Consider the following 21,998-nt stretch of genomic DNA (forward strand, 5'->3'; position numbering starts at 1 on the left):
GTTGCAATACCATCGTATTTTCCTACCATGATAGTGACCAGAAAAACATGATAGTACCATGGTATTTATTTCATTGTACTACCATGGTACATTTTTGTAAGGGCCCACAGCATTTTATCAGCAACAAGCCATTGTTTTTATAGATTTTAGAATATTCGCATGAAAATCTGTTGCCAATTGGATGGAAGCCTAGCTAATGTGTTGTTTTGTATGTGTTTATATTGAATATAATTAGAATCCACTATGATACAAATACTTTACTCTTCTTTATTTTATTATTTTGTCAAAAACCTGATCCATCAGGTTTTGACCCTAAAGTTAAGGGAAATTGACTCGTTGAAATTGATAGAAAAATAGTCAGCTGATTGAAAAGAGGAACAGAAAGTCATAAAAATACCACCATACGATTGCAGATACATTAGAATGCTGTGTTAACACTTTCACAACCCCTACTGTTGCATGACTAAGAGTCATGCGGTCAGAAAACAATATGTTGACCATGATTTTTTCTCAAATCACCCTCTTTTTTTTGTGTGAAAGTGCATAACTTGCTAAATGTAATTCCTGGCAGCCAGGGGCCTTTTACATTATAACCGACTCGCTTGCATAACTAACCTATTTCACAAAGACTGAAGATGAGCATTTAAACAACAGGAGAACGAATACCCTAAGATAAATCCGTTTTTTTACAAAACCGGCAAGGTAGGCAACATTATCATAACATTAAGGTGACATTATTATAACATATTATTATTCTAACCACTAAAATGTGTAATGTACAGTACCAGCCAAAGGTTTGGACACACCTACTCACTACAGTTTTTCTTTATTTGTACTATTTTCTACATTGTAGAATAATAGTGAAGGTATCAAAACTATGAAATAACACATATGGAATCATGTCATAACCAAAAAAGTGTTAAATATATCAAAATATATTTTATATTTGAGATTCTTCAAAGTAGCCACCCTTTGCTTGATGACAGTTTTGCATACGCTTGGCATTCTCTCAACCAGCTTCATGAGGTGTCACCTGGAATGCATTTCAATTAACAGGTGTGCCTTGTTAAAAGTAATTTGTGGAATTTATTTTCTTCTTAATGCATTTGAGCCAATCAGTTGTGTTGTGACAAGGCGGGGGGGGGGGGGTATACAGAAGATATCCCTACTTGGTAAAAGACTAAGTCCGTATTATGGCAAGACCAGCTCAAATAAGCAAAGAGAAATGACAGTCCGTTGCATTAAGACATGAAGGTCAGTCAATGCAGTCGTTTTTTTCATGTGCAGATGCAAAAACCATCAAGTGCTGTGATGAAACTGGCTCTCATGAGGACCGCCACAGGAAAGGAAGACCCAGAGTTACCTCTGCTGCAGAGAATAAGTTCATTATTACCAGCCTCAGAAATAGCAGCACAAATAAATGCTTCACAGAGTTCAAGTAACAGACACATCTCAATATCAACTGTTCAGAGGAGACTGCATGAAATCATGCCTTCATGGTTGAATTGCTGCAAAGAACCACTGCAAAGAAATTATCCTTCGGTCTGATGAGTCCAAATTTGAGAGTTTTGGTTCCAACCACTGTGTCTTTGTGAGACGCAGAGTAGTGAACGGATGATCTCTGCACATGTGGTTCCCACGGTGAAGCAATGAGGAGGAGGTGTGATGGTGTGGGGGTACTTTGCTTTTGACACTGTTGGTGATTTATTTCAAATTCAAGGCACACTTAACCAGCATGGTTACCACAGCATTCTGCAGCAATATACCATCCCATCTGGTTTGTGCTTCGTGGGACTATCATTTGTTTTTCAACAGGACAATGACCCAACACACCTCCAGGTTATGTAAGGGCTATTTGACCAAGAAGGAGAATGATGGAGTGCTGCATCAGGTGACCTGACATTCCAGGTGAAGCTGGTTGAGAGAATGCCAAGTGTGTGCAAGGCTATCATCAAAGGTGTCTACTTTGAATAATCTAAAATGTATTTTAATTTGTTTAAACATTTTTTGGTTACTACATTATTCTATATGTTATTTCATAGTGTTGATGTCTACACTATTCTACAATGTAGAAAATACTAAAAATAAAGAAACTCTTGAATGAGTAGGTCTGTCCAAACTTTGACTGGTACTGCATATGTGTGCATACACTGAGTATACAAAACGTTAAGAACACCTGCTCTTTCCATGACAGACTGACCAGGTGAAAACTATGATCCCTTATTGATGTCACTGGTTAAATCCATTTCAATCAGTGTAGATAAAGGGAGAGGGGGGGGGACAGGTTAAATAAGGATTTTTCAGCTTTGAGACAATTGAGACATGGATTGTGCATGTGTACCATTCAGAGGGTGAATGAGCAAGACAAAATATTTAAGTGCCTTTGAACAGGGTATGGAAGTAGGTGCCGGAAATCGGTTTGTGTCAAGAACTGCTCAACAGTTTCCCATGTGTATCAAGAATGCTCCACCACACAAAAGACATCCAACTAACTTGACACAACTGTGGGAAGCATTGGAGTCAACAAGGGCCAGCATTCCTGTGGAAAGCTTTCGACACCTTGTAGAGTCCATGCTCCGATGAATTTAGGCACATCTGAGAGCAAAAGGGGGGAGTGCCACTCAATATTCGAAAGGTGTTCCTAATGTTTGGTATACTCAGTGTATTTGTGTTAATGCAATGCAAATTTCTATTTTAAAAAAAGGATGTGTTTTGATTGGATTACATTTTCTTTCTATAGATGGAGAGACTCTTTCTTGTGCATGTTCTGTTTAAAATGTGCTGGGCTGTGCCTCAAGGTGAGAAGTCTGACCATTTATTCCTAAATCCAAAGCCTAAAGTTTGTCATGCTACAATAGATATATTGTCTCTGTATTTTATTTATTCATGTATCCTTTTTCCAATACAGAAAGTAGGTGCCAAGGAAGCCTAAAGATCTTGAGAAAAATGCAATCAGTCTATTTTTAGGTTAGAACAGAATAAACAGTCATTCATGCAATTATTAATGATTGAATTAACTCTCTCAAAAAGTCTTGGTGCCTGACAATACTGTCTCCACATGTCGAATATGATAATTATTCAGATCTAAATGGCCTACAAGAGAAATTTACATCAGAGCATGTATTGTACTGTGGGCTCCTGAGTGGCGCAGCGGTCTAAGCAACTCAGTGCAAGCGGCATCACTACAGTCCCTGGTTTGAATCCAGGCTGTATCACATCCAGCTGTGATTGGGAGTCCCATAGGGCGGCGCACAATTGGCCCAGGATTGTCCGGGTTTGGCGGTCATTGTAAATAAGAATTTGTTCTTAACTGACTTGCCTAGTTAAATAAAGGTTCAATAAATATATATCATTTGTTCATCATACAGAGGCTACCAGTATTTACAATGTGCTCTCTCTGTCTCATCAGACCTCTCAGGTAAAATGTTCACATTTCCAAAGGAGTCCGTCTCTGATCATGTGGGGCTAATACCAAAGGGAGAAAACTATCCTTCTGTGACAGTATGTCTCAGGTAATCAATGTAGTATTCAATACTTCAATATCTGTCTGTATCTAGCATTAGAAAGCTGGACAATGCATATTGGCAACAATACTATGGTGTGAGCAGCAGTCAAACGTCCTTGAAATATTTATTTTTCAGTGGTAATTCTTAGTAAATAAATGGGTCATATTTTTTGTTGTTGCATTTAGTTCATTTCGGCCAAAAAATGAATTTCCAAGGCTTAGCTAATGTGTGTATTATGAATTTCATAAAGGTATTTCACAGATGTCAAGAGGGCGTTTTCCATCTTTTCCATGGCAACTCCGACAAGCACCAATGACTTTCTGTTGTTCAAAGAGTCCAATGGTGACATGGAGCTACATGTTAGATATGTGGGAAGTACATTCACAGGGCTACCAGATGAGCAGAACATGTGGATGGCTCTGTGTGGGAGCTGGGACTCAGTCACCGGACTCAGTCAGGTTTGGATCAATGGGAAGCCAAGTGCAAGGAAGATGGGACACACTGCTGGGAGTGTGCTGAATGGAAAACCAATCATAATCCTAGGTCAGGACCAGGATTCTTATGGTGGAAATTTTGATAAAGGACAATCGTTTATTGGTCAATTCACTGATGTACACATGTGGAATTATGTTCTGTCACCTTGTGAGATCCAGCGCTTCACAAGCGACTTAAATTTCACCCCTGGGAATGTACTTAATTGGAGGTCCCTTGAATACACGATTAATGGGCATGTTGTTCTAGAACACAAACAAACTCCCTGCCAATAATGAGCAGTGTCAACCAATCATTCAGCGTGTTGAGAAATGTTGACTATAATCAAACATCTGAATATGCTTGTGTGTATATTCACAACTATCCTGAAAATCATCATAAAAAGTGTTTTTCTAATCAAATCAAGAAACACATTATATTCTTTCCTAAAGCAATATCCTCCAATGAATCTAATAAAATTACACTCTTTATAGTAAATTGTGTATTTCAGTGCCGGCTCATTGCAAGCCCAGTCTGGGGACAGAGGGGATGGCAACATGGTTGGGAATGGTGTGATACATTTTTTAAAGTTGGCACCCGGGTTAAAGGTCAAATTCAGAAATTTTTAAAGGGCAATTTCTCACTGCAAGAATTTTGCTAGGACTGTCTGGGTGTGGTCTGAGTGGAGAGGGGAAAACTGAAAAGTAGATTTTATTGGCAGAGAGGTTTGGAAGTTTCTTATTGGTCTATTGACTAATTTACTGCCAAATTAGTGGGGCATGGTGACATCACCATGCAAGGCCAAAACTCCACCCCACTAAAACAGCCTGAAATTTCAGGCAGTCAGTTCAAACAGCTCTTACACTAAAAGGGCATTATCATCATTCTCACTATTCCACAGTATTATTCCAACTTCATAGTGTGGAAATATATATAAAACACAGAAAAATCCTGTTTTTATCCTGTTTTTATTTGGGTAAGCAAACATACAAATCCACATGTTTAAGGACGAAGTTAACCAAATCAGTTTTTCAAAGATAAACCCACCAAAATACAGTTTTGTTTATTTACAAAACATTAAAATCATGTAAACTTAAAAGGTTCAGTAATTGATTTACACTTCAGTCTGAATGAGCTCTGTTATTTCCTGGGTTGTCTAGCAATATGCAAACACTTCAAATACATTTACATTGTATCCCACGCAATGTTTGCTTAAAAATTATCACGGTCCAGACAAACGAAAACACATCTGGAATTGGTAACCTTATCATGACATTTCAGACTTTACAGACGAGCCAACAGATAGGGTAGAATTAGAGTCTTCCAGTGATTGGTGAACCAGGTACACACCAAATGTCACCTAAAAAACAATCAGAACACATTTACAGCATACTTACTGAATGGGCAAAATGGACATTGTATCCAAAATGGGTCATTTGGGGATAAAGGATACTGTGTACTTTGCTGTGTGCTTTCTTTGTGATTTTTCTTTGTTTTCTATGTACTCTGGCTACCTCCTATTCTAAGGTCAATAACACAGACCGTTGCAAATGCAGTCCACCCAATAGTAAGTCAGATGGTGTGTCATAGGAAAAAACGCTACACACCCTGGAAGATGTTGTCACACACTGAAATTAAACACAACTTCCCCGCTCTCTCTCTCAATCTCTCTCTCTGTCACACACATACACACTGCAGCAGTTGTTTTACACTGACCTTCCCCTTGCGATAGGCAGAGAGAGACAGAAGAGGCTCCTTGGTCTTGGCTCCTGTGCTCTGATCAACCCCGATCATCTGGCACCTGCCACACCGACCTGCCACCTACACATCACAAAGAGATGATGCAGTTATAGCTTTTCATTGCCATTTCAGTAATAAGTGTCCCCGTTTATGATCTGCATCCTCACCTGGAAATGGGTATTTCCAATAATCAAGTGTGACCAATCATCTTCCTCAAATGGCTCCTTTCCAGAGATGACTAAATTGGCCCGAAATCGACTAATAAGCGTCTGGGTGTCAAGAGGCTGATGGTCATCAGAGGATTCCTGTCTGTACCACAGTGGTTAGATGGACCACAAGGAACAAGAAAAAAAGGATGGCTCACATTAATAAAAAATAATTGATAATTCAAATGTAACTGTTAACAGACATTATCTGGGGATTGTTGTGAATAAACTCCCTGCTATCAACCAATCAGCATCCAGGATTCAAACAACCCATTTTATAATGCAGAATTTAGTATGTCACAAATTTCAAATGTCCTCCACCAAGAATGAGTGAGGCCCTCAGGCAATAATAACATGTTATACTATACCTGTTTGTGATATGTCTCTGAAGCAAATCGACACTGGCACGGTTGACTATTAGGTACTGGGCTTCATTCACCAATGAGAGGGCAGTGGACGAGATCTCTGGGGCAAGTCATTATACATTTAAGAGGGCAAAGAAAATTCCAACATTCAGGCATACAAAATATACTGAACAAAAATATAGACGCAACAGTGTTGTTCCCATGTTTCATGAGCAGAAGAAAAAAAATCCCAGAAATGTTCATTACTCACAAAATGTGTATTTCTCTCATTCTGTGCACAAATTTGTGTGCATCCCTGTTAGTGAGCATTTTCAAGTTAATCCATCCACCTGACAGGTGTAGCATATCAATAAACTTATTTAACAGCATGATCATTACACAGGCACACCCTGTGCTGGGGACAATAAAAGGCCACTCTAAAATGTGCAGTTTTGTCACACAACACAATGCCACAGATGTCTCAAGTTTTGAGGGAGCATGCAATTGGCATGCTGACAGGACAGCAGGAATTTCCACCAGAGCAGTTGCCAGAGAATTTAATGTTAATTTCTCTACCATAAGCCGCCTCCAACTTCGTTTTAGAGAATTTGGCAGAACTCCCAACCAGCCTCACAACCACAGACCAAGTGTAACGCCAGCCTGGACCTCCACATCTGGTTTCTTCAGCTGTGGGATCGTCTGGGGGGGTACTTCTCTATATAACAAAACCCTTTTGTGGGGACAAAACTCATTCTGATTGGCTGGCTCTGGGTCCCCAGTAGGTGGGCCTGGCTCCCAAGTGTGTGGGCTTACCCAGATGGTCATGCGCCATCACAATCTTCAGTCTCTTTCCCACTACTCTCTCCTCTATTCTCCTATCATCTCTCCATTCTGCTAAATCCTTCTCCCTCTCTCAACATCGACAAGACGGAGCTGCTCCTCCTGGGGAATGCCTGTCTTCTCAAAGAACTCTCCGTCACGTTTGGGAACTTCCCAGTGTTGCCCTTCCAGTGTGCAAATAACCTTGGCGCGACCCTGGTCAACACCCCGTCGTTCTCTGTAAACATCAAAGCAGTGACTCGCTCTTGCAGGTTCATCCTCTACAACATCCGCAGAGTACAACCATGCCTCACACAGGAAGCGGCGCAGGTCCTAATCCAGGCACTTGTCATCTGCCGTCTGGACTACTGGAACTCGCTGTTGGCTGGGCTCCATGCTTGTGCCATCAAACCTCTGCAACGTATCCAGAACACTGCAGCCTGCCTGGTTATCAACCTTCAAGTTCTCCCAAGTCACCCCGCTGCTGCGCACACTCCACTGGCTTCCAGTTGAAGCTTGCATACACTACAAGAGGATTGTGCTTGTCTACAGAGCATCAAGAGGAACTGCCCCTCGCTACCTTCAAGCTATGCTCAAATCCTACACCGCAAGCCAAGCACTCTGTTCTGCCACCTCTGGTCTCTTGGCCCTCCCACCCCAACAGGATAGCAGCTCCCAATAAGCACAGTCCAAGCTCTTCTCTGTCCTGGCACTCCAATGGGGGAACCAGCTTCCCCCTGAAGCTAGGACAGCAGAGTCCCTGCCCATCTTTCTGAAAGCTCCTGAAACCCTACCTCTTCAAAGAGTATCTTAAATAATCCCCTCCTCACCTCGAACTGACTTTGCTGATAACTACTGTGGTATGGGGTTGCCCCATCTAGCTATCTTAAGATGAATGCACTAACTAACTCGTTTTGGATGAGAGCGTCTGCTAAATGACTAAAATGTTAAATGATACTCTAGTATTGCATCTGAAATTAAGTTTACCAAGGACATTTCCCTTTCACCTTTTTCATGGCCCTTTTTCATGACGCGACTGAAATCAGGACTTTGCCTTATCAAACGACAAGGCTGTCCAAGGAACTCTGAGAGCCACGATGCAGCTTCATCGCCACAGTCCACTGTCTCCACCCTTGGGATGGAGAGAATACAATAACAACCATGACAACATTTCTGAATCAAGGGGATGGTCAAATATCCTTATTTTAAATGATCTGTTATAACATCTGAAGGTGACTAAAAAGTATTGAAAAAAATACTCAGTGGCAGACCAATGATTGTGGGAAAATGCGTCAAAATTAAACATGTCATTCTGATGATACATGTCTTTCAAGCCTACTCTACAAAGACATAGCTAGTAGTTTAATAAAAAAAGCCAACTCACCTGTCACCACACACCATGTTTTGACACAACCTATGACTCTGGGGTGGCTCGCTGTGGTTTTTCAAAGGGACACAAATAGTGTTCATTCCTGAGAGAGAAGAGGAACTCTTTTAGAACAGTTCTGAAAATGTGTTACTGAAATGTATTTGACGGGTGCTGCTGAATAACTGATGTGTCACAATAAAACATCTTATAAATGTATACAGTGGGACAAAAAAGTATTAAGTCAGCCACCAATTGTGCAAGTTCTCCCACTTAAAAAGATGAGAGAGGCCTGTAATTTTCATCATAGGTACACTTCAACTATGACAGACAAAATGAGAGAAATAAATCCAGAAAATCACATTGTAGGATTTTTTATGAATTTATTTGCAAATTATGGTGGAAAATAAGTATTTGGTCACCAACAAACAAGCAAGATTTCTGGCTCTCACAGACCTGTAACTTCTTCTTTGGCACCTGTTTGAACTTGTTATCAGTATAAAAGACACCTGTCCACAACCTCAAACAGTCACACTCCAAACTCCACTATGGCCAAGACCAAAGAGCTGTCAAAGGACACCAGAAACAAAATTGTAGACCTGCACCAGGCTGGGAAGACTGAATCTGCAATAGGTAAGCAGCTTGGTTTGAAGAAATCAACTGTGGGAGCAATTATTAGGAAATGGAAGACATACAAGACCATTGATAATCTCTCTCGATCTGGGGCTCCATGCAAGATCTCACCCCGTGGGGTCAAAATGATCACAAGAACGGTGAGCAAACATCCAAGAACCACACGGGGGGACCTAGTGAATGACCTGCAGAGAGCTGGGACAAAAGTAACAAAGCCTACCATCAGTAACACACTACGCCGCCAGGGACTCAAATCCTGCAGTACCAGACGTGTCCCCCTGCTTAAGCCAGTACATGTCCAGGCCCGTCTGAAGTTTGCTATAGAGAGCATTTGGATGATCCAGAAGAAGATTGGGAGAATGTCATATGGTCAGATGAAACCAAAATATAACTTTTTGGTAAAAACTCAACTAGTCGTGTTTGGAGGACAAAGAATGCTGAGTTGCATCCAAAGAACACCATACTTACTGTGAAGCATGGGGGTGGAAACATCATGCTTTGGGACTGTTTTTCTGCAAAGGAACCAGGACGACTGATCCATGTAAAGGAAAGAATGAATGGGGCCATGTATCGTGAGATTGAGTGAAAACCTCCTTCCATCAGCAAGGGCCTTGAAGATGAAACATGGCTGGGTCTTTCAGCATGACAATGATCCCAAACACACCGCCCGGGCAACGAAGGACTGGCTTCGCAAGAAGCATTTCAAGGTCCTGGAGTGGCCTAGGCAGTCTCCAGATCTCAACCCCATAGAAAATCTTTGGAGGGAGTTGAAAGTCCGTGTTGCCCAGCAACAGCCCCAAAACATCACTGCTCTAGAGGAGATCTGCATGGAGGAATGGGCCAAAATACCAGCAACAGTGTGTGAAAACCTTGTGAAGACTTACAGAAAACGTTTGATCTCTGTCATTGCCAACAAAGGGTGTATAACAAAATATTGAGATAAACTTTTGTTATTGACCAAATGCTTATTTTCCACCATAATTTGCAAATAAATTCATTTAAAAAATAAAATTCATAAAAAATGTGTTTTTCTGGATTTTTTCTCATTTGTCTGTCATAGTTGAAGTGTACCTATGATGAAAATTACAGGCCTCTCTCATCTTTTAAGTGGGAGAACTTGCACAATTGGTGGCTGACTAAATCCTTTTTTGCCCCACTGTATATATATATATATACTCAGTTTATTAGGTACACCACCCCCTTCACGAAAATGGTTCGCTCCTAGAGACAGTGAGTCACGTGGCCGTGGCTTGCTATATAAAACAGGCGGACAGGCATAGAGGCATTCAGTTACAGTTTGCTTGAACGTAAGAATAGGCTAAACGAATGACCTAAGTGACTTTGAGCATGGTATGATTGTCGGTCTAGGCGTGCCGGTTCCAGTATTTCAGAAATGGCCGGTATCCTCTACTTCTCACGCACGACAGTGTCTATCTAGGGATTACCGAGAATGGTGCGACAAACAAAAAACTTCCAGTCAGCTGCGGTCTTGTGAGCGAAAACAGCTCGTTGATGAAAGATCGAAGGAGAACGGCAAGAATTGTGCAAGCTAAGAGGCAGGCCACAAACAGGCAAATAATGGCGCAGTACAACAGTGGTGTGCAGAACGGAATCTTGTAATGCACAACTCGTTAGTCCTTGTCATGGATGGGCTATTGCAGCAGACGAACGCACCGGGTTCCACTCCTAAAGGCTAAAAACAAGACAAAGCAGCTCCAGTGGGCACGCGATCACCAACACTGGACAATTGAGGAGTGAAAAAACATTGCCTGGTCTGACAAATCTAGGTTCCTGTTGAGTCATGCTGATGGCAGAGTCAGGATTTGGTGTAAGCAGCATGAGTCCACGGCCCCATCCTGCCTGGTGTCAACAGTACAGGCTGGTGGCAGTGTTGTAATGGTGTGGGGAATGTTTTTCTGGCACACGTTAGGTGCCTCAATACCAATTGAACAATGTTTCCATGCCATGAAAAATTCAGGCTGTTCTGGAAGCAAAGGGAGATCTTTGATGTTATGGTGCTATTTTGTTTCCACCGATCCAGGGGCCGTTGTTAAGGTCAACGGCATCATGAACTTTATCTAGTACCAGGTCATTTTAGCCAAAAATCTGGTTGCCCTTGCCAGGAGGTTGGCCATGGCCATCTCAGTCTACGGACTTTAGACCCATTGAAAACCTGTGGTTTGATTTGAAGAGGGCAGTCCATAAGCGCAGATGAAGGATATCAGGGAGCTGGAAAGATTCTGTATGGACAAATGGTCTAAGATCCCTTCCAATGTGTTCTCCAATCACACAAAAAAAGGCTCAGCTCTGTTATTCTTGCAAGGTGAGGTATGGGGAGGTATTGAAAACAGGGGTGCCTAAAACATTATTACTTGTTAAACAAAATGTCTTTCTCTGGGCAATTGTATTAGTATAAAATAATAATAAAAAACATTTGCATACAACATTTACATTTTAGCAGACACTCTTACCCAGAGCGACATACAGTAAGTACTGAGTGCATACATTATTTATATAATATAGCTCAGATTTGAATAATTTATTTTATAGTCTTTTTTGCACATCCTTGTCAGGGGTGCCACAACCTTCGGAACTGACTATATAGATGTCTGACCTGAGGCCTGCAGGAGCAGTGTGTTTGAGGGCAGGTAGATCTGTGGATGAATGAGGCATAAGCGTGGTTCTCTCTTTTGGTTCAGACACACTCCATTACCATTCACCACCATCCAGCCCCGGTCATGGAGCAGACCCAGAGCACCCATTGGCCAGTCAGTCACCTGCATAAACACATATCACAATCAAAACACCGAAGAAATGAGAAACCAATTAATAGTACTGCTAGGCAAACACACATATCGTAATTGTGTTTAGTTGATGAAATAATACTTCTTACAACTAATATCCAACAATAGGTTTTTGATATTCTTATCAAATCATAATATGGGTATTTGGTGAACCCTAATCATTTGCATTGTAGATTTAATGACAGCCAAACAATATTAAAAGTGAAATGTGCTCAAACCTCAAACGCTGCACAGGATTTGATTGGATATATGTAAATGTTAGTCAGAGTCTGGGCCTTCTCATGGCTCTTTGCATCTTTCGTGATGGCCTTCCCTCCACGTTGGTTGACAACTAGATCTGTAGATGCATGCTCTCTCTCATCTATGTGGTCAGGTTTACCATTGGTAAGCATGGTGAGCAGACATCGACTGGAACCTTTAGAAGAGGTGTTCGATTTCAGTCTGTCTAGTTTATCTTGGTCCACTTTCACTGGTTTCTCCACAAAGCAGTCCGCAACGAAGTTCAGGAAGTTTTGGCAGTCCTGGAAGGTTGACATGTAGCCGAAAGATACACGCACAGATCCCGTTGGACGGCCGTCTACCAGGTCTATGTTGTCTCCACAGACATGACCCGCCTTGAAGAACCCAGAAGAGGACATGACAACAGTATATTAAGATGAAGAATGATCTTTATTGTCTTTTGCACAAACACATGTGCAATGACACTTACAATTCATTGCTCACCTGTAGGTTACTCTTCACCACTTGATTGGTGATGCCAAGGAAGAGCTGACAGGCACCTGCGTTGCAGAAGCAACCTGTCCGCAAATGGATATTAAAAAGACTAGCCAGCTTGTCCACCTGAGGAGACGAGAAAATGGAAAATGGCTAGACATTTAAATCAATCAGAAGAAATGTAAGACATTTTTTTTTTGGCATTCATAACACACTTAGGCTTTGTTAATTATGAATCTACTTCTGTGTGGATGTGTGAAAGAAATAAATGCAACAAAAATCTTGGGCGCAGTACATAAAATAAGCTCATTTGAGTGGACCTGAGAGTATCCAATCATTTGTCCATGACAGTCCATCAAGTTGAAGTTGAGGATGGCTCCCTGTGTGCTCGGGTTCTCAAACTCACTGTCGGAGTATATCTGAGCAACCGGTTGTCCGTTGCCATGGCAAAGACTAGACAGCAACATGTAGGTATAGCGTGTTAAACCAAATGTATGCAGCTGGATCTTGTCCATACCTCCTGAAGGAGAAAGAAAATGATACTGAGCTGCAATACAATAGCAGAAGGGTTTCATTGACTTATTTCAATCTCTGTTGAATATTTGTCCTCTCCTTACTGATGTTAAAAGATTTCTGTCAAATTGATTTAATGAACAACCACTCAACCATTTGAAAATTATTTAACATTCGGTGTTCTTACTTTGATACTTCATGTAATGACAGATGATATTGATGCATTATAGTGATGAATATTGATGCATCACTTTTTGTTTCATCCATGTCTTTTAAATGATTCACATGTACATACCTGTGAGCGTGTGGAGAGAATCAAAACTATGATTTAGAGCAATGATGTCTAGGAAAGAGACGGTGCCATCTTCAAACCTTAATCGAGAACAAAACCACAAGATGTATCACAAAAAAAAAGAATCCCACAAAATATTCTCTCTCTAAGCCTTGATCACTCAACTTCATAAATCATATTTGTTCATTTACACGTGCATTATTACATTTCAAATCTCATGCAATAGTTTACCGGCTAGACATATTTGACGCGGGCACATAATAGTTATCCCCTGCTAGGTAGGCCGCTGCTGTCCCCCCACCAAAATACGTCTTTCTTAGGAGGGCAGCTGTATCATTCCGGACCAGGAGAGCCCCTAAACCTGTGGGGAAGCCAAACATCTTATAGAAGGAGAAGGGAACAAAGTTAGCTGAGTGCTCCTGCAGATCCAGAGGAGAGCAGCTGGCAAAAGAGGCAGCATCCAGCAGGACGAACCATCGGCCCTTGCTATCACACGCTGGGTAGAGCTGCCGCGCCTGGATACCCCTCACGTACCCCAGAGGGTATTTTCTGCCAGAGAAATTGCTCTGTGCTGGGTAACAGAAGAGGTGTGGTGTCTGGCAACTGCTACCTTCACTCTGGTCCACATCTTTGGCTCTGGCCTCTATCTCCTCGGGGGAGACAGGTAGAGAAACTACTCCCAGTGCTGAAATAACTCCTCTGATACCAACCACTGAGGTATGGTTATCGGTCAGATAGCAGAACTGACTGGCTGGCTCCGCAGCAGTGGGAGGCCTCCAGGGAAAGCTCTCAGCGACTAATTTGAGAGCTGCCGTACTGCCAGACGTGAAAATCACTGAGTATTCGTCAGGAGTGGTGTTAAAATGCTGCAATATCCTGCAAGAAAATAAATTTCCGTTCAGTTACATGTCCTCAATAGGAGGGCAAAAATTAGTGGTCACACAGTCACATTCATTAGGATGGTATAATGGTGACGAATTATTTCTGTGAAAGGAGAGGCTTACCTGTATCTGACATGCTCCACTGTGTCATGTGTCAGTCTGCTGCTGGGGTTATGGCTGTGAGGGTTGCCTAAAAACAAAAATATTAGAAGAATATATTGAAACTATTTCTCAAGCTAGAATTTTGCTAGAACTGTCTGGGAGTGTAATGAGTGAGGGGGAAACTTAAAACTAGCTGTTATTGGCAAAGAGGTTTGGAACTCTTTGTTATTGGTCTATTAACCAATTTAAAGCCTGGTGATGTCACCAAGCAAACCAAACACCAGCACATGCACATTGTCTGATTTAAAAGGTCCTGTGTAAAATGCATTTTCAACCAGCAACTATCAGGAGATAACATCGATGAAATGTTTTCACACTTGTACAGTGTTAGTTTCATCAGCTGTTGTACAATATGATACAAAACACAGGAAAACTTAATTTTAACTAAACTGGGCCTTGAAGATAGAGGACGACCCAGCAGCCTATTTAGTTGGTGTGGAGCAGCAACAGTCTCTGAGTCGGAAGTTCAGGTGCAAATCAATCAGTCAAATGTAATTATAAAGAAATCAGCAGATGTCACAAAGTGCTATACAGAAATGCAGCCGAAAACCCCAAACAGCAAGCAATGCAGAAGTAGAAGCATGGTGGCTAGGAACCTAGGAAGAAACCTAGAGAGGAACCAGGCTCAAAAATAGGAGGTATTTATTTACAGTGCAGGGCAGGCAGTGATGAAGAAGACTGGATACAAAGGGGTCAGGCAGTGATGAAGAAGACTGGATACAAAAGGGGTCAGGCAGTGATGAAGAAGACTGGATACAAAAGGGGTCAGGCAGTGATGAAGAAGACTGGATACAAAGGGGTCAGGCAGTGATGAAGAAGACTGGATACAAAGGGGTCAGGCAGTGATGAAGAAGACTGGATACAAAGGGGTCAGGCAGTGATGAAGAAGACTGGATACAAAGGGGTCAGGCAGTGATGAAGAAGACTGGATACAAAGGGGTCAGGCAGTGATGAAGAAGACTGGATACAAAGGGGTCAGGCAGTGATGAAGAAGACTGGATACAAAGGGGTCAGGCAGTGATGAAGAAGACTGGATACAAAGGGGTCAGGCAGTGATGAAGAAGACTGGATACAAAGGGGTCAGGCAGTGATGAAGAAGACTGGATACAAAGGGGTCAGGCAGTGATGAAGAAGACTGGATACAAAGGGGTCAGGCAGTGATGAAGAAGACTGGATACAAAGGGGTCAGGCAGTGATGAAGAAGACTGGATACAAAGGGGTCAGGCAGTGATGAAGAAGACTGGATACAAAGGGGTCAGGCAGTGATGAAGAAGACTGGATACAAAGGGTCAGACAGTGATGAAGAAGACTGGATACAAAGTTGAGTATTTACAAAGTGAACAGTCTGTATTAGGAAAGAACTGTTGACAAAAATACTTGTACATTGCAATTGGCTACTTGGCCAATTGCAAAATTAGAGGACTAAGTCAAACAAACACAGGGCAAAACGCCTATAAACAAATCTGAGTTCGGCAGAGCTAAAGCCTAGTAACAGGGAATAAAACCAGAAAAGGAAATTATTTGAGGAACAGAACCCGAACCGGAAACACAAGTGATCTATACCCCAGAACAGTTATTTTAAAAGAATGGGAACCAGTTAATAACATTATTTTACATTCCAGTCATTTTTTCAAGGTTTTGCAAGGTTACACGCAATATTCAGAAATTAGGGAGAGATGTTTAAAAGAATGGATTAACTTTTTCAATGGTAGTTAAGGAACCTATTGTTATCACATTTCACATTGTATTTATTAACTACAAAAAGCTAAGACGTGTTTTTAATTATAGTTCTGCTCTGCACACACAACAAGCTTGTTAGTTAGCTAGTTAATGTTTGCTCTGGTCCAACGTTAAACCAACTCGGAAGTTCAAAAACGTTCAAGGTTCTCCATAGAAGTCGCCCCTCTGTAGGCATAATTCTGTGGGCCTTATTCAGATAATGTATGTCATAACAAGATGCCCGGCACTTCAAGGCAAGCTTCCTCCATCCTCTCTTTATGTTGCATCTCACGCCCTACACTGTGACTGGCATCATAGTGTGTGTGTTTGTATTTCATTATGATTAAACCATGCTGTTAAGATTTTAAAAAATTAGCTGTTAACGACTTCCTGTACACATTAAATCCCTTACCTGCTCCATGGCAAGCTGCTCTATCAACACTGATAGGTGAAGTAATTTAATGTAGAGCTAAATGTAAAAAAATATATAGTTTTCAGAGGTTTAAAAAGGAAGGCAGATGACCTAGGTGTGACATTATTGCCCAATCCAGCCTCGGCCTCTTGGGGCTGCATTGCCGTCTTGGGCTGGCGAGCACCTGTTTTAGGCTAGTGGTAGGACCAATGGTATGTGTAGGGCTGGGCTGAGTTAGAGCGGCAAGGTTGACGTGCGTCAAGCCTCCCTCTGCCCCGACTCTGTGATGCCTGGTTTCTGGGCTGTGCGTTCCACAGCGGTGTTGCCTGACTCAGCTGTTTTGTACATTTGATGGCGCACTCAGCCGTGGGGCTGAAGAGCATTACGGGGACCACTGGGAGCTTTCTCAGCATCCTCCTGGAGTCATTGGACATTGGGGCTTGGGCGAACCAGACCTGGCTACAAGTCACAACCACGGTGGACATCAGTCTGCCTAGCTCTCTAGTCATGATTGCAAATGCCTGAGGAGATACATCATTCAGGCTGCAGAGATCCAGGTCTGCTATGAATTCATCCACCTTAGGCATATGGCCCAGCCCATATTGTTTTGTGTCGCCCATGGCAGGTAGCATCCTACGATCCTTGCCGTAGTGGGCAAGAGTTTGATCAGAGCCTTGGAATGACTCCTCTAACCCATCTTTAGCATTGAGACTGAATGTGTCTACAAATCTGGTTGGCCCCTTTCCTTCGCAATGTTGGGCATGTCATCATCCTGGTCACTAAAGTGCCGGTTGGATGCCTGAGTGGAGAGAAGGTCATCATCACGGCTATGAGTCCTCTGTTGCGTCCCCCATTCTGGAGGGTGCTAGAGGGCCCCGACTCAGTGTGCTTTGAGGGAATTCAAAATCTTTTTTTTCTGCTTTATCTCAGAGGATAAGGAATCGACCTTCCAAGTGAGGCTCTTGTTTTTTAAAACCTTTTTCACCTATTATATTACTTAAATCATTAACTAATATAATAGTAACCGGGGACTGTAATTACAACAGCTAGCACAATATACAGTAAAAGGTAGAGAGCTACAATAAATCTGGCGGGAGTTGTACAGCCCCTGCAAAATAATTTTAGGTGAGCCTAGCTATGACCACTGTGCTGGAGCTGGAGAGATATGTTTAAAGGTAAGCTTATTTATGTGAAACACACACGAAAGGCCGTCGTTTGGTAAGCCAAGCTGACAACACACAGTGGAGTTGGTAGACTAGCATGTCAGTAATACCTGGGGAGAGGGATGCCTAGGGAAGGCAATGCGAATGTCACGTCTTATAGCTGGCTAGGCTAACAACCTTCCTAGACGCGGTTATCTAGGGAAGTGACCCATTCGAGTTTTAAATAGTCGAAGGACGACTAGTGCCCGGTGGCCTCGATAACGAGCATAGCAATGGAGGATATCTTGACAAGGTTAGCACCGGAGTACGGTGGACAACACACACATATAAACTAGCTGGTGGGCTAAGTCAGCACAACACAAGAAAGCCCTATATCCTTTGATAAAAGGGATAGGTAGGGGAGAGCTGTCACACAGCATCGGAGGGCAAATTTTGCGCTCTGACACACAGGTCACAGGCTGTTGGTGACAGACTGACAATACACACAACTCACACAGAGTTTACCTACCGGGACCTGGGAAGATGCAATCTGAACAACGGGAGCAGCGGAGCAGTCAACTTGTGCTATACAGCTCCGCTGAATTTGCGAGAATAAATAAGAGACAGTGCATGGTAGAGCATGGTCTGCCGTTTTATATGAACACTGGGGCATGTCCTCCCATGCTGTCAGGTCACTGGTGTGACTTTGTTGTTATAACTCGACCTGTGTGGAACGTGAGGGATATAACCCATACTATACTGTCAACCATACTGACGGTCTGAAAGGTATGACGTAGAACTGGTCGGAGCAGTGGAATGGAATTAAAAATAAGTATGGTTCTGTTCGGAACTAAACTAGTGGAAAATCATTTGTTAACCCAACAAGTAGCTCTCCATGAATAAGGAGAATGGGGATCCTAAAATGACTTGCCCTGACCTGGCATACACCATTCACCATCTTTAAAAAGGTCAATTCTTAATAAACAGTGATAATAATACGCTTGAATGGCAATAGTATTGTACAATTGACATGCAATGGCCAATACATTACTTGTTAATAAAAACAAGAGCATAATTTACATAAATAGTCCAAAAATGTATTTAGCAATCCCAGATTTCCCCTTTAATTAAATGACTTTTTACACTTGTAACAATTCAGCACATTATATCAGTTGCAGCTAATTATATTTGGTATGTGAGGAAATACTCACCATATACATTCGTGCAGATATCCTGATAGAATTCTCTCACCAATGACTCAGGATATAGTGTTGTTCCAGCATGATCCAGGTATGTAATGCCTGTCAAAAAGTTGGTTTTGAAATGAGAGAAATCTCGGCAAAGAGTTTTTATCTGGATATACCCTGCTGAAAAAAACTGTTCTAAAAAACAAGCTGGTCAGTGCTGGTATGATGCTAAGTCAAGCTGGTCTGACCAGCATGGTCGCTCTGGTTTAGCTGGTGACCAATCTTTGCTGTGTTTTGGACACTGGCGACCAGCCTTCACTGTGTTTTGGACACATACCAGTTTATGCTGGTGATGCTGGTATACTGTTGATGCTTGTAAACAAGCTGGTCTGTGATGGTCTAGCTGGTCAATCTGGTCTGATCACACCCATCTTATCATATTCCCCAGCAGTCTCTACTGCGGTTTCATTTTTATAAAAAAAAAATCAATATATTTTTTGTTTGTTGTGTTTGTGCATGTACATCGAGTGATTAATTAATATTATATTACACAAAGATACATCACAGAACTGTGGGAAAGGAGTGTTTGTCAGGTGAGGGTGAAGGACACTGTCTACAGGTGTCCTAGCTAACTAATTACCGGTGGGTGTCGACCCGCCTCACGCCAGTGTACTGGGGTCCTAGCTAGCTAGTACACAGTGTCTTTCGACCCCAGCTTTTCCGAGAGCCTGCCCTCCGTGTAACGTTAACAGAACTGCAGGAAAGCAGTGCTCGGCGGGTGGGGGGCGGTGGCAAAGAACACTTTCTCGCGGTGTCCTGGATAGATAACTACCGGTGTCACCCCCGCTTCCGGCCTGTGTATCGGAGTCGTAGCTTAAACATTGACCAAAAGAACACCCACATGCAGGAATGCCCTGAATTGCAGGCCCCAAAGTACACCCTTCTTTTTTTTCAGCAGGGTAATCACTTATGTGCATCTAATAACAACATTGTCATAAGAACACAACAACATATTACGGAGGACCAAACCTGCTGAAATTATAATTAAATAAAGTAATAAATACATGCACACATAGATTAATTAATTAATCCACACATAATTTAAAAAATGAGCAAGCAAATACAAAAACACTGACTAAAATTAATATTCTCTACATATCTGTACGTATTCAATTATTTATCTAATTGTTCAAACTTGAATTAATTTGATTAATTGATATGTTTTTTTGTATTTCTTCCTCCAATATCATGAGGAGGTTTCAATCGAACTTCTGTGGGTGGTATCTAACACACCATTGCTTGATCAATGTCACAGCACGTGGGTGGGTAAAATTTGTGGAACGTTCCAACAGGAAACTGTTCCAAAAACTTTGTAAAGTACAAGGTTGACAACAAACAAGGCATACAAAGTAGCATGATCAATTCACCTAGCTAACTATCTGTCGAATAGGCAGCAATTCACCACATTGCTTATTCTTAATGTTTGTCCATAGGCTACCAGATACATTTTTCGGAATAAACGTGGTGAGTGAAACCTTAATGAAACAGCCCACCCTACCCGGTATTTTATTCGGCCGCTATACAACTCCGTATGCGTTGTTTGTTGGCAACCTTGTTATTTACGAAGTTTTTGGAATAGATTCCTGTTTGTACGTTCCGCATTTTACACCCATCCGCAGCAAGTTGCTTGACTGTTTTTGAACCACCTATGTGAAGCTAGCCACAATAACGATTCGCCACAATATTAGAATTTGATGATTGCCTTCAAAATAAAAGTCCAGAATGGAAACTGACGCAAACAGATATAAATAGGGGAATCATGCCACATTTGAACTGGATAATAATTAAACGTTTCGAATGTTGTTATATAACTTAAACAAAATACAATAATTGGTTAATTTGAAATTGCACTGTGGATGTATTAGACTTCAGAATTGTATTGGGGCATACTGTAAGCTCACCAGTCAATCTACTGTGTATTGAATGTTCATATTGCAATGTACAGCTTTACCTATCGATCTTGGCTCCATAAAATGAGGTATCAGCCTACTCCGTGACAACCACGGAATACAACTGTTTAGAGTTTACACAGCAGCATATAACAGACTATCTCCAATGTCTCTCCAAAAAAGTGACATATCATATTGATACATAGCTATATGCGCTACACATAAAACATTTTTTTGGGGGGGTGCTAATGTGGAACAAAACTTTGAATAAGTGCTGTCATACTTAAACGCAGCCCAGGCAAATGTAATCGCTCAATATGCCGTGGCATTGATCAACCAATGGTGTGTTATATACCACCAACAAAGGAAGAAATACATAAATAAATGAAGAAATAATATAAATGAATGAAATGAAAGAAAGTGTGGTTAATTATTTAAATCATGAATACATTTTTTAAAATATGTTTGTGAGCATTTATTTATGTATTTACATTATCTATGGCAGATTTGTCCCTGCATAACATATACAGTAGGCAGACAGACCTATGTTACAATGTTACATCACCGGTTTGCATTGAACCAGTTTAATTTAACATAAACCCCACGCAAAAAGTAGCCCAATGTACCTTTAATCCTTGAGAACTCCCGTTCTATCACGTCTTGGAAGACACTCTTATAACCGTAATGATTCCACACGTCCTCGAAGCTCTCAAACGTACACAGTTGATTAAAATTCAACGATTCCTTCTCCATGGCCTCATGCAGTGGCATTTTCGCGTCTTGCACATGTCGAATGGCAGTGTTGAGTGGACAAAGTTCTAAGTCCACACTGCATCTCTGACAGACAGTGACAGTCTGTTTTAGTAGTAGACATTTGTATCGAAACGATTTACCTCGCATTCCCAAGACAATACGACTGAGTTCATTATAGATCTGTTACTGAGAATGCAGGAAATGGAATACAACATCATATTTACATTTGAAAGTGGACCCGAATCTGTCAATCGGGACAATAAGTGGGCAAAACATAATACTAGCTAATGAAAATGAAATACTGTTGCTATTACGGATTTATCTAGTGATAACCATAACAATTCAAATTCCTATTCAGTCAATTCAAGGAGTGAATTGAAATGTA

The 21,998-nt window shown here is 41.6% G+C and overlaps 2 protein-coding genes across 7 annotated transcripts; one reads left to right on the forward strand and one right to left on the reverse strand.

The window, feature by feature from the left end:
* Positions 1–514: 514 nt before the first annotated feature.
* Positions 515–4,475, forward strand: LOC124038126 (serum amyloid P-component-like). Of its 5 annotated transcripts, none has more exons than XM_046353615.1 (5): positions 515–702; positions 2,741–2,798; positions 2,909–2,967; positions 3,410–3,512; positions 3,757–4,475. In XM_046353615.1, the coding sequence occupies exons 4-5, from the start codon at positions 3,424–3,426 to the stop codon at positions 4,271–4,273; spliced, it is 606 nt and encodes a 201-aa protein (XP_046209571.1). In that variant the 5' UTR covers positions 515–702; positions 2,741–2,798; positions 2,909–2,967; positions 3,410–3,423; the 3' UTR covers positions 4,274–4,475. The 5 variants fall into 5 exon arrangements, with proteins under 5 accessions (XP_046209571.1, XP_046209568.1, XP_046209569.1 ...); XM_046353614.1 differs by having other exon boundaries at positions 516–702; positions 3,083–3,512; XM_046353612.1 differs by having other exon boundaries at positions 2,741–3,288.
* A 451-nt stretch (positions 4,476–4,926) lies between these two features.
* Positions 4,927–21,812, reverse strand: LOC124038125 (molybdenum cofactor sulfurase-like). 2 transcript variants are annotated; one of them, XM_046353610.1, is made up of 16 exons: positions 21,487–21,809; positions 18,936–19,025; positions 14,413–14,479; positions 14,019–14,284; positions 13,640–13,769; positions 13,412–13,488; positions 12,924–13,123; positions 12,613–12,729; positions 12,108–12,503; positions 11,700–11,862; positions 8,471–8,558; positions 8,094–8,218; positions 6,292–6,388; positions 5,885–6,026; positions 5,694–5,798; positions 4,927–5,337 (listed from the first exon to the last, which is right to left on the reverse strand). In XM_046353610.1, the coding sequence occupies exons 1-16, from the start codon at positions 21,758–21,760 to the stop codon at positions 5,245–5,247; spliced, it is 2,430 nt and encodes an 809-aa protein (XP_046209566.1). In that variant the 5' UTR covers positions 21,761–21,809; the 3' UTR covers positions 4,927–5,244. The 2 variants fall into 2 exon arrangements, with proteins under 2 accessions (XP_046209566.1, XP_046209565.1); XM_046353609.1 differs by having other exon boundaries at positions 13,640–14,284; positions 21,487–21,812.
* Positions 21,813–21,998: the final 186 nt, after the last annotated feature.

The sequence above is a fragment of the Oncorhynchus gorbuscha genome, linkage group LG06, assembly GCF_021184085.1.
Source record: "Oncorhynchus gorbuscha isolate QuinsamMale2020 ecotype Even-year linkage group LG06, OgorEven_v1.0, whole genome shotgun sequence".
Lineage (NCBI taxonomy): Eukaryota > Metazoa > Chordata > Actinopteri > Salmoniformes > Salmonidae > Oncorhynchus > Oncorhynchus gorbuscha.

Coding starts and splice junctions, on each gene's coding strand:
- LOC124038125 (XM_046353609.1), bottom strand. CDS start 21,760: ATGCGAGGTAAATCGTTTCGATACAAATGTCTACTACTAAAACAGACT. Junction 5,799..5,884: donor TTGGAAATACCCATTTCCAG/GTGAGGATGCAG, acceptor TGTGATGTGTAG/GTGGCAGGTCGGTGTGGCAG. Junction 5,338..5,693: donor CTGCCTATCGCAAGGGGAAG/GTCAGTGTAAAA, acceptor ATTGTTTTTTAG/GTGACATTTGGTGTGTACCT.
- LOC124038126 (XM_046353611.1), top strand. CDS start 2,741: ATGGAGAGACTCTTTCTTGTGCATGTTCTGTTTAAAATGTGCTGGGCT. Junction 2,799..3,409: donor GTGCTGGGCTGTGCCTCAAG/GTGAGAAGTCTG, acceptor CTGTCTCATCAG/ACCTCTCAGGTAAAATGTTC. Junction 3,513..3,756: donor TCTGTGACAGTATGTCTCAG/GTAATCAATGTA, acceptor AATTTCATAAAG/GTATTTCACAGATGTCAAGA.